At 50.2% G+C, this 12,660-nt stretch overlaps 1 protein-coding gene across 1 annotated transcript; it reads right to left on the minus strand.

Moving 5' to 3' along the window:
- Nucleotides 1–3,903: 3,903 nt before the first annotated feature.
- On the minus strand, nt 3,904–9,822 carry LOC104503345 (polypeptide N-acetylgalactosaminyltransferase 10; the record flags this gene model as incomplete). Its single annotated transcript, XM_010159508.1, has 5 exons — nt 3,904–4,071; nt 4,709–4,858; nt 6,888–7,004; nt 7,695–7,916; nt 9,715–9,822. Coding segments are annotated over 5 exons (765 nt in total), but the record flags the coding sequence as incomplete, so codon positions are not given.
- Nucleotides 9,823–12,660: the final 2,838 nt, after the last annotated feature.

The raw sequence follows: 12,660 nt of genomic DNA on the forward strand, positions 1-12,660 counted from the left end.
GCAAGGCCCCGCGCAGGCTGCCGGAAAACCAGCCGGAAGAGAGTTAAGCTGAGAAGCTGCTTTCCTGCTACTTCTGTACCAGAGATGTGAACACACCCTTTGCAGCTTTCCCAGGGATGGAAAGCAGCAGACACTTCTGCTACGGATTTTACATGCCTTTGGGAGTATCTGAGATTTCTGAGTTGGGCACTCAGAAAACAAAATGCAGGATGTTGCATGCGCGAGCCTTCGCCGTGGGGTGAACATCCGCCAGCTCACCAAGCATCCTCCGGGCCAGCTTTGGTGGTTACGGTGTCCCAAGAGGCAGCTGCCATCCTCTCCCCGTCTTTCTAGGACTGACAAGCCCCCCCGAGGCATGAAGATACCGATGTAACAGAGGAAACCCAGGAGCTTCTGAATTACTGTGGTTCACGCAGATTTTGCACTACATGTCAGTCCCTTTAAAACACACGCTGCAGGAGTCAAGCTTGCTCTTGGATCCTTCCTCCCAGCCCTTCCCCTCTCCTCTCTTGTCCAGCAAGGCACTAGGGAATTGTTCAAGTTTAAGCATTTGCTGTACAGGTAGAAAGGCACATCTTTATTTTAACGACGCCCTGTTCCCCTTTCAGTGAGGCCCTCGATCTCCCGGGCATGAAAAAAGCCATCTGCAGGTGTCAGAGGCCCAGGCCATCGCTCTGTTCGCAGGCCTCAGCGATTAGCACCAGTGTAAATCAGCAAGAGCTTCGAGAGCAAATCAAAGCAGCATTATGCGACATTACACACACCCAGGGGTGCCCCTCTTGTCTGGGATTCTGATACTTAATTTATGCAGCCTCGGAGAGAAGGGTTGCTTGAATATTTTTGGGGAAAAATATGAAAACATTTATTTTGCATTAGATAATCACTGGTATTTTATCTCCAGTCTTGACTTGCATGCAGATGTGAAGATTTGCTTATGTATTCATGCATTAGCAATTTTGCTTACAAATAACCCAAAGTAATTGGAGTAATTAACCAGATTGCCCAGCAAAGGCCCAATTAAAGATGTAGATGATGAAATACAGCTTCTCTTTCTCAATCAGCGGATGGTTGGCTATATTAAGTCTTCTCATTAGTCAGCAAAGCCTCTAGGGTATTGAAACCTATAATTGATGTAAATAAATTAATAGCTGAAAGCCCAGCGAGCCAGGCAGAAGCGCAGAGAATCTGGGGGGCACTTCTCACACTCGGCTCCCAAACCTTCAGAAAACAGGTCAGACCAGCCATCCCGAGTAAGACCCCGCAGGACTCACGCGAAGGCTCCAGTTTCCACGTACGGGTGGTGGGGCTGTCCAACGGGAATTGCCTCCGCGGTCACCTCCCCTTCTGTGCGCAGTGCTGAGAGCTGTCCTTCCTCTCCAAACTGAGACCGAAGTGGCAGAAGCCCCGCTCGGTACTGCAGCTCTGAGGCGAGGCTCAGCAAGGCGAGCAGCTAGGCCTCTCTCCACGAGGTGAGCCCAAGGACAAAGCCAGCCAAGCACTTCAGAAACAGGAGCTAACCCTCTCGTTAGAAAACTAAGACACACAACGCTGCAAGCTGCAAGCAGAACGACCTACAGTCCGTTTATATCATTTGCTGATTGTGTCCCTGTCATAAAAAACCTAGCACTGTTCGTGGACAAACAGCTGCCTCTCCCACAGGCATTAAAGCATTCACAAAGACATCTAGGCAGGCCACGTCGTGATCCACAGTCAGCACTCCTCGACTGATGAGAGCATTAATAACTTAAGGAAAGTAACGAACACAAAGCACCGGACAGTGGCTCTGTCTCCCAGAGAAATGAAAAGGGATCCTAAGGACAGACACATCGTAGCTACTACTGAGGTCAGCTCTACACTGGTCTCGTAGTGACGCTGCTGCCAAACTGTCACAAGGAAAGCCTAGAGCTTTTCTCCCTCCTTCATCCCCAAAATGTTAGACAGCAACGCCTTTGGCAAGCCCGGTCCTAGCTGCAACGCAGCGCCCGTGTTTCCCTCGCTTCGTGACGCACGGGCCAGGCACGCTGGCAGAACAGGCCAGGCACGGCCTCAGCTGCGAGGACGAGGGGTGGACAGGATTCTGAGCCTCACAGTCAATAGCCAGACCTGAGAGGAGCTAGCTGTGTCCTAGCCTGCTCCCAGCTGACAGACAGCGCTACACGGCCTCCAAGAGCGGCGAAACGTGGGCAAAGATCCTACAGCTGGCAACATCAGAAAGGGCTTCTCCCCTCGGGAGCCGCGCAGAGGGAGCCAGCCCACTCGTTTCCTGACACTGGGCAAAAGTCTCCTTGCCTTCACAGGGGAGAAGGATACCCCCGAGCAGAGCTTCCTGCCCCCCAAGGCGGGAATCCCATTACCCCTGCTTACCAAGAGCCCTGGAGGGGTGCCCCAGCCTTTCACTCAGAGCTGGCGGCACACCACCTCCTCGGCGGGACTAACCGCGGAGCTGGGCTGGTTTTAGGGATTTACACAGCACCCTTGTGCAAGGTTAACGGCACCGTCATTCACTGCTTTTGCTGGAAAATGCCACTGCTGCCTTCAGTAGAAGACAAGTGGGCTGAGCTATAAAATCTTTTTGCAACAACTTAGTTTTAAACCAGTGTGGGTTTTTTTAAAACACTTCCTTCAGACAGACTTGAAACCAGTGGTGATCCATTCATCCTTTAGTACTTTTTTCCAGCTCCTGGGATGAGACAGTTCTGGTTCAGTGTCTGGCAGATCCTGCAGCCAGACCAGACGGGTAATACCTTGCACTAACTGACTGCACAAGGGACTAGTGAAACTGGCCCATGTCCCACACCTCTGCTTAAGCAAGCAGATTTCCAGTCACAGAAAACTGTACAGTGCTGTGGATGTTGGGAAAGGAGGAGATTAATAGCACATTCCCACAAGGCTAGAACACTACTGACCACGGAACTCATGACTGAACAAACCACAGACCGAAGAACACATGGATAAAGACCAATGGCTAATTTCAGCCCTGACTTAATGATCCTGAATTAATCTGCTCCCACCAACTGTGAATTAAGTTAGCCATCAAACATCTAAAGAAATAGAAATTGTCTGAATGTAGAGGTTTAACTTTAAGAAACCCGAGTGTCCGTGCTAAAAAGCTTCTGAGTAAGAGGCAAATGAGGAACCTGATATCCAAAGGCTCTTAGCAAAAATCTTCCCCCGTAAGAACTCTGCTGACTGAAACCCTCTGCTAATCTTTCACCTTGAAGATTCAACAGTGAGTGACAAACTGACTGCAAAGTGATTGGACCAGAAACCCAGACTCCTCGTCGCTAATAACTACAGCGATATTCCCAACACCTGGCTGCACTTCCACTACAGCTCGTTGCTTTATCAGAGCTATGATTTGGAAAGTAATAATACTCAACCCCTTTGAAATATATTTTGGTTTAGGACAAAAATATATTAATTTCACTTTACATTTTGATGGACTTTTTTTTTTTTTATGTCTATGATCCCGGTGGATTAAATCTTGTGTTCAAGATTTTACTCAGATGGACCGACGTGGGAATGCCTCAGCGGGTAGTAATAGCAGCTACAAAATGTCCCGGAGGGTCCCGGATAACAAAATCATTTAACATCAGACCCAGGTGGGAAATAAAACAAAACAAAAAAGCAGTTTGAATCACATTCAGACTCCTCTAAAAACAGAGTTTCTGTTCAGTCTCAGCACAGAAGTGGCTCTGGCAAAGCCTTTAAAATTCCACCATCCCCAGAAGAGAAGGACGCAGCATCTCCGTAACAAAGACTGGCCTGCTAGTTAACCTTCTCCTGAGATTCTCCCTTTTACCTTCATTAACTGTTTAAAAAAAAGTATTCTTAAAAAAATTTTGTGTAACCCTCCCCAGTAAAAACTATAATTGTAAAATATATATATATTTTCTCAGTCTCTTAAAGATCAAGATTTCTGTTGAATTTTTCCAAGACGGTTGAGTTTGTATGTTCAAAAATCCACTGCTGTGTTGGAGATGAGGGGTTGCAGCTACTCATAAAGATCTTCCGGTCACTCTCACTGCAGTCCATACAGCTGCTGCTTACTGGGTGGTAGAGGGTCTTGTCCTGGGGAAGAGAAATTTCATGTGAGGTTGCTAAGCAGAGAAGCAAAACTGTTTGAAAACCAGAAAGGAGCCCTAAAAACCACGGCAAGCTATTCTGTCACTCGGCTGCATCTGAGGAAGTTGTTCCACACCCCACTGGTTGGCACGTGTCAGGGTGCAGCCCCATCCCTTGCAACGCTACCCAGCCCACCTCACATCTGCAGCGGGAAGCTCTAGAGCCGTGTCTGACGCCAGGTCCTCCAGCCGACGGGCTCACATCCCACTGCAGGCACTCTGCCTGCAGACGGCAAGGACGAGGAAAGGGCATTTAGTCAAGAACTTTCTTCTCTAAGCGTAGCAGGATGCATAAATCCCTCTCTACTTCTGGCAAGATTGAAGTATCCACAACAAAGCACTAAACACAGCAGCCTCTTTGCAAACCGGGTTTGCAGGGGTGTTGCATCCCCCCACTGCCAGCTGCGGGGGGGACTGCAGGGAGAACGTCCTGCTGAGCGAGGCCTGGAGACGCAGCCTCACCACTTCTAAGCCTGCAACAGCGGAATCTTTCTAATCAAGGGTAATTAACGGCACTAAGTGCCTACAGGCAATCTGACACCTTAAATGAGAATGCGCATACATGCGCACGCACACAGACTCACTTTTCGGTATCTCCAGAGCTGGTTCCCCTTCATTCCGTGACAGTCGTAGAGCGTTACAGGGCTGCTGTGGGAAATGGCATCGAAACAAAACTTCTTGGTATGCTGAGGATCCCCGGGACGGATGTCTTCTCTCCAGCTGAAGGTGAATACCTGCCAGGACAAACGAGACCCTTGGGATGGCTGGCACTGGGTATGACATTCCCTTCTTTACCCACAGGGTGGGGATGGCTTCAGGGAAAGGACAGAACCTTCTAGAGAAAAGCTCCTCCCCGCTCCTGGGGACAGGGACTGCTGACAGCCGGCAGGCTGGGTGAGACGGCGTGGCTGCCAACAGCCTCGCTCGTTAGCCCGGGTACTAACGGCAGCCTCGAAGGCCTCTGCCGTGCAGACATCCATCACGACTAAGTGAGCAGCTGAGCGATTACAGCACTCCGCAGCTAGCAAGCCAGGCAGAGAGCTGCGAGGTACAGCTGGCCGTGAACACCCGCGTCTGCAGAGGCAGCCGCAGCCTCCTCCAGAAGCCTGACCCACACCTTCTGGGACAGGAGACCAGGAGGCTCACAGCTCCCCATCCCAGCCCACTCCACGGGAGTGCCGGGAAGACAGACGCTGGGGCAAAGCTTCCTGCTGCCTCTCCTGCTGGCCGTCACGATCTCCTGGCGCTTTCGGCTGGAAGGAGGGATACAGCTGAAGGAAGGGGCTTAGCTCTAGTACCTAGGCACAACTATCAACGCCTGGCAATGCTGTGGCCTTGATGAAAGTTGCTGGATGCCAGCACACGCGGCCTGGAAACCCCTGAGCCAGAGGGACTGGACGACGGGAGAACCGTCCACCACACGCGTGCTCCATTCCTTGCTCTGCCCCGGTGGCATTTGGTTTTGGCCACGGCTTGAAACAGTAGTGTGGTCAAGCTGCATCTCTGCTCTGTCTGACAGGGCTTATGACATGTTTTAAACCTTACAGGACCGAATCCCACTAAAGATAAACTTGTTTAAAGGCAGGCACTACTGCCGAGCGTTCGCTTCCTGCTTTGACAAGGACAGCATCTCTGACAAGGGTGCGAGTGTCCTCCGTCACCAGCACTAGCCAACGCAGGGCTACCAGCCAGCACACCTCCCTCCCAGTCCCCGAGGGCAAGGGCTGTTCTGGGTCCTTCTGGAGCCCGGTGGAGGAATGGTCCTCTCTTCAGACAGATCTCGTGGGGCCGTAAGAAAGACCAGTAATGAGCGGGGTGCTACTGTCTGAAGCAGCGTGGCCAAAAACTTTTGCCCAAGAAGCTGCTTTGTTTGTCTCTCTTTCAAACCTCTCTGGGGAGAGAAATGACCACAATCATTAAGCTCAGTGCTACACAGAAGTTGAGAACACAATCACCTCCTAAACATAAGCCAACACTAATTGTTCAAGATCCTCCTAACACAACAGCTTAGTTTTTGGACTGTGCCCGAGTAAATTGGCTTTGTTTCTGGTTTTCATGCATCAAAATTGATATGCAACAGCCCTCTGTCTCCTACTCCTGAAGCCATTCCCCTGAAGAGTTATGCATGGCTCTGTAATAGAGGCATTGTTTTCTTGCTCTTTTCTCAGCTCAGCTGCTACAGTTTAGACAAACTAATATTTCCTTCCCTTCTGTTACAATAAAGCTGTCATTTCTGGCACCTTATATGTTGAGAGGGTGAATCTATAGCCTGGCCAGTTTCATCTCTCTCCAGCAATGGTTGGGTGTTTATAATGCATTTTCCTCCTGCCAGAAGGATGATAGTAAGCGCTTATTGAATGCTCCTGCAGGTTCATTAATATGCATGATGCTCCTCTATCACTTCTTTCAGCATAACCTTTGAAGTTAATATTCACTTTGTTACATATTACAGCTGCCTTGTTACTGGTTTCTTTTATTATTTTGGCATATTGTTTTCTTGTGCACTCTTTTGTTCACTCTGAGAACTTCAAAGTGGAGGCAAAAGCTCTGCACAGAGTCTGCCAGGCTCCAGACCCTGCAACAAGCACAAGCCACATCCTGCTACAAGCCCAAGTATAATTAGCACATGAGCCTTGGGGTGCCCAGCACCCTCTGTTCACCTGACAGTTCTGCAATCGCCTTCCTTCTCACACGTTTGTTCTTATAACTTCTCCCTCCCCAAATTTATTTAGGGGCTGATGATTTCTCGGAAAGACTGTTTACCTGCACGTTGTTCCAGGCTGCCTCTCCTCTGTCCTTCACACAGTTTTCCAGCCTCAGTGGGGATCCCAGGGCTCCATGCTTAGTATCCACACACAGTCCCGTTCCTACGTTGCGTATCTGAAAGAGGAAATGAGTCACTGAACCTCCTACTCTCGCCGAGCAACAGGGAAGAAGGCTTAAAATGCCACAAGCAGTGGCAGTCTTTGTCTGAAGATGGTTGTCAGGTTCCTCACTTAACTGTGTATCTGAGCTGGCAGTAACAGCTAGCAGGGAGCAGAGGGACACAAGATGGGACCCGTCGCCAAATGCACACGCCGTCGCCCGCAGGACACAGCAAGCCCATAGCTACAGGACTGCAGAGCCCACCGGGTTAACAAGCCATGGCTTCGCTCCTGGGGCAGTTCTTTTCCCAGAAGACAGCTAACTTTCAAACCAGGCATGGTCTCCCTGGCTTTCAGATGGGAAAGCTAAGGAGCAGTGTAGAAATCTTGTCTTTGGAAAGCTGCCGCCTCTCCCCCGTCCTCCCTGTTGGCATGTTCTGCCTTCTGCTGGATCCGCAGCATGCAGAACAAGCCAAGTCCCCAGTCCCTTTGTAGCTGTGCGCTACAAACGTGCCTCGCTGCCTTCTCTGATCGGGCCCATGTAACGGTGGAGGAGCTCTGCTCCTCGGAACGTTACCAAGCAGATCTTTACACACTCGCTCGCCACCTTACTCACAGCAAGTCAGTACTGGGGCACAGTCAGACTATTTAAAACCCCCAAATCACAGCCTGCTAGCCCACTGCAGATGCCAGAGCACAAACTTGCCTCTCCCCAGGCAGCTGCTGGAGGCTCCACTGGTGGGTAAAACTTGGGCAAGTCCCACGCGACCTCGTTCATGAACCACTTGAAGCTTTTGCAGTTGAGGTTGTTGCGAAGCTCCTTCTGAGCTGCGACGTCCCCTGCAGAAAGATGCCGGTACTCCGGTCTCCGCTGGTATATGTACTCTGCGTATTCGTCCATCCACACCTCAGCCACCCGCTTCAGGTTCTGTGGGGGTAACAGCCGGGTGTGAAAATGAGAGGGAAAACCACCTGAGAACACTCTGCACAGCCCACTGACATCAGCATTCAGCACATCTCCTGTGGTTTTGCTCAGAAGGGATTTTCATTCACATTCACTCTCTCTCTCCAGCTTCAGGACGAAGATTATTTTTATTATTCTGTAGTTCTAAGGGACTTTTAGAAAGGTATTTTCAGAGGTCAAAGCAGAAACCTGGCACTTGGCCATTATATCTAGTTCCTTGTGGCTAAGAAAAAAAACATTAATCAAAAGTTGGGTTTTTTCCTTTTTTTTCTGTAAAGAAGCTAGTCAGAAAATGATGCTGTGAAGTACCACCAGACATTCAAAGGTCCCTGACAAAAAGCTGCTTTCTTAAATCCTTCTTATTGCATCTTTTATATCCATCTGGGAATGGGATTTGCAGTACTCTCTTCTGGAACGCTTTGGTTCACTATATTCTTTCTTACCACTATTTTGCCATTTTCTTGGGGAAAAAGCTGTTTAAGAGAAACTCTGAGACACCGCAGGAACACGGAGCTTTCAGGCGATGACCCTTCAGAACAGAAGCAAAGGGTTTACTTGCTGGCAGCAGTATGTTTCACCCATCGCTGTAAAGCTTAACCCACTGTGCAGTTCCAAGACAGCGAGGAACACCCCCCTCTCTTGGCACAAGACGTTCCAGAGACCCTTGGGCCATTCCCTGGCGACAGGGGTAAGTTCTCAGTGCCATACGGCAACGTGCCATGTGCAGCCATGACCCTGGGGATGCAGGAGCGCTGCCCACCCTGCACAGAGGTGGCCAGTCCAGCAGCGTGGGAACAACAGGACGTCAAGCACGCGCAGCGCGCCGACCCTGCCCCGTCGCAGCCTGCGCACAACCAGAGCGGGCGTTCATCTCGAGGTGACTGTACCGCCTTAGATGCCAAGGAACAGCCTTTCCCATACCTGTCCGCCGCCCCCTTCCAGCACCGTGGGAGTGTGCAAGAGCCAAATACTGAATCAAAAGCAATACAGCTCCTTCCTGAAGAGATGGCACAGACAGGAGAGCGCTGTCGCGCTGACGGGTCCTTGCTGGGCTGAGGAATAAACCCACATCTATAACTGGGTCCACGCTATTAAACTGGGAAACATTTTATCACCGTGCAAGCCGTAAGACTGCAGAACGGCGGGGTTCCTTCTTGTGTTCTAGTTTTGCAGCCTTCCTGCTCCTACAGCATCTTCTCCCTCCAGAGGGCAGTGCGGTCCCGTCTCAATTCGGGATTCACTGGAGAAAGGGTGTGCGATAGGCAAAAGCTCTCCCCTCTTTGGGCTACACTAGATTAAGAAATAGGATGGCACTGAACGTTCCATCATGGAAAATTACAGCTTGCCCACTCAGTGGTCTGTGATGCCTGCAGCTGAGAGGTCTCTCAATCACCAAAACACAGTCACCACGCTGAAGCCTGCTGCTCACGGAGAGCACAGCTGTAAAATGACTGAAGCATTATACAAATAGAGCCCTATCTCGTTTTTACTGGTAGTTCCCCAGCCAGCGCCTGATGGCAAAGCCCCTTCCCAACACCCAGCAATGGCTGATGGCTGAGCGCGGCACTGTCCGCGCAGGCGCCTGCGGCTCCCTTTGTCCTGCGCATCCACCGCTGCAAAACTGCCCAGTCTGGCCACTGTACAAGCACAGCTTACAGACTACAAAGCCTACGTTTGCCTCCCAGTGTGGGGTGGGAGGGGAGAACAGAGCGGTCACGTTGCAGTCCCGATGTCTGTCCTGGGGAATGCCACTGCCACTTACTCTCGCCAGGCTGACTCCTGTTGGAACCTTGTAGGGAACGTACTTCCTGTAGATATGTCCCACTCTGGAGCAGGGGATGTCCTCCATGCGACCCCCACACATCCACACCTGGGGAACAGCAGAGATACAGGCTCACTCTTGGTTATATGGATAAAAATGAAGGCAAAGAGAAAAAGAAAACAAAGAAAGGCTTAACCCAAATTTTTAAAGTCCACTCTCTCCCAAATGCCCTCCCCACCTTGACTTAGTCTGAAATTCTGTAACTCCCCGCTCAGAGCCATGCAGCAAGCCTCGATTTAGCACAAGTGCTATCAAGCCCGGTGGCTAAGCAGTTCAATTTTGCATTCTTTAGGGAAAAGAACAGAACCCAAAATGCAAGCACCCGGAGAAGAGCACACAGCACACAAACTGACAGACGCTATTCCAGCCATAGCAACCACGGCAGTTAAACGGGACTGCCAGCCAAGAGCCGGGCGTAGGTCGGGTAGCGTGGTGTAAAAGGGAGGCCATCTCTCTGCTACGGGTCAGGTGTTACACAAAACAGAGAATTCATGAGCCTCTTCAAGTGCCAGAAACCAAAACAAACTGCTACTCTTCCTTGTGGTTATCACCGTGCTCTGACAGTTCAGTAGAAATCCCTGCCCGGTGAAAACATAGTGAGCTTTAAGAAAGCCCTCAAAGCCTCTGGAAAACACTGCTGGCTGAAGACGACGACCTTGAAGCTTGGTCAACGTCCAGACTACACCCAGAAGATTCTTCCCCCATCTGGGAAGATTTCAACGTGCCAACACTCTGCAACAACTTTAATTCCTTATTTATATAGCATGGCTGTTTTGTCCAAGTGAAACCAAAGGAGATGTTTTCTGAACCAGCCAATCTACTTAATGAGGATAAGAAATATATTCATATGTGCTTCCCAGGGATATCTAATCAATACTTAAAGAAGTAGTATCCCTTCAACAGGCAAAGCAAATGATTTTCTGAATTCTTGAAGCACGACACTGTCTTGACCTTCACTCTGTCCCCAGAACTTGTGTTCATGCCCCGAAGGCAGCAGTGTTTAAGAAGGTCCGCTGGTGCTGCAGCCTGCTGCAGTTTTCTTGATCTCTCCACTCACTGTGGCTAATTTGAGCCACTGCAGTTCACTGTACAATGAGCTTAGTCAACAGCTTCACACACAGCCGGCAATTCCATTAATATTCTACAGTGACAATATTAAATACTAAGCCTGGAAGAGAAATATTTGGCCAAGGCTGCTGCATAATTATTAGCTCTGACACTAAAGTCCTCTGAGTTTCAGCTCTGTCTGCTGGCCCTAATAATCACAGTCATTTGCTGACTGTGTGTAACTTAATGGAAGGTGGTTGCTCTCAGTTACAGGAATATTTTTCACAGGCAACTTCTAAAGTTCAAGGTAGCTAATTACATGTCGTTATGGTGAGGGAGACAAGGAGAAAGTTGACAAACACTTTCTACAGAATTCCATTCCTTTTGTCCCTGCTGTGTCTTGAGAAGCTGGTACAGAAGAGACGAAGATGAAAAAAGGAACTAGGACTCGGCTTCTGTGAAGCTCCTAGTGGAATTAGAGATGCTTCTCGTCCTGTAGCTGCTGTGCTTTTTGCTGCAGAGTGCCACGGTGTGATTTCCCTGCCAGGGAATTAACAGATAGAGCGAGAGAAGAAGAAATGGGGGATGTTTTGTGTTTCTGTGACAGAAATGGTTTGTGCAAGGCTGTAAGCTCTGCAACAGATCTGGGCACTACAGAAACCCGCAGGAAGCGCTGAAGAAGCCTAGAGCCGCCCCGACACCACCCCTCAACAACCCGTATCCTTACCCTGCGCGCTGCCCTCCGCGCCACTAACGCCCTGTCGATCCAGCAGCGGCTGCATGGTACTGTAACGCAGGCCTGAACGGAAACACCAGCTCATGTCCTCGCTGCCTGCCCACAGGACGGCTTAGCTGCCCTTGATCCCTACGGGAAGGCTTGCAGCCAGGCCCCTGAGTACTCCTCTCCGGAGACACAGCTCCCGTGAGGAGCAGAGCCTGCAGTCAATCTGCAGCCGGAGAGGAGAGCACTGGCTTGCACTGCAGATCTGGTGAAGCAGCAGCAGACAGCACTGAGCTACTGCTGGTTACGGGAGAGGCGGGGGACGGGAAGCTGGACAGACCTGGTGATGCTTTGGGCCAAGAGCTGGTGCCAGGCTCAAGCACAGAAGATGACGTTACGTAAACGTGTGATGATGCGGTAAGAAAAGCTTCTTAACGGAGTTACCGAACAAGTCAAATCTAAGATCAGTTTTACGTGCTCTTTTCCTCATCGTGCTTTAAAATATTCACTCCCAAACAGCGCTGCGATTCCCAGTGCTGCGTGGAGGCAGTGCAAAGCTGCCTAATTCCTGCTAGCAGAGCTCAGTGACCCTTCCGAGGTACCTGGCCAACTCAGTGCCTTTTTAGTATTGTCTCATGCTGCAAGTGACAGTGTGGCACTTGCAGTACAAATCTAATTTTAAAAGCATGCTTTCCATTCATTCATTGCTGCTTTGATTTATTTTATTAGTGAGCTTCTTTGTGTGGTGACAGAACTCATTACAACCTCCATAAAGACAATTACCAGTCCTTATCTATACAACTGGAGGAAGGGGGAGAGGGAAGGAGCGTGACGAGCATCAGTAAAACGCTGCTAACAAAAGCATTAGAAAGTTAGAGTTAAAGGTCAGGGGAATCGCATCCCAGGCTCTGTCAAGGAATAACTACAAGGGAAGCAAACCCAAAATAGCTGCGTGCTCGCCGAGAGAACGCTTCCACTCCGTGCCGGTATTTGGGTGTTTTAAGCAAGGGTTCACAGGCACGGCGTGCCAGAACCCAGGCTGCTAAAAACACAGTGCTGTCAACCAGCGCTGCTCGGGGCAGCACCCCGCGCCCGCAGTGCCAGCGGCGGTCGCTCAC

The sequence above is a fragment of the Eurypyga helias genome, unplaced genomic scaffold, assembly GCF_000690775.1.
Source record: "Eurypyga helias isolate BGI_N326 unplaced genomic scaffold, ASM69077v1 Scaffold47769, whole genome shotgun sequence".
Lineage (NCBI taxonomy): Eukaryota > Metazoa > Chordata > Aves > Eurypygiformes > Eurypygidae > Eurypyga > Eurypyga helias.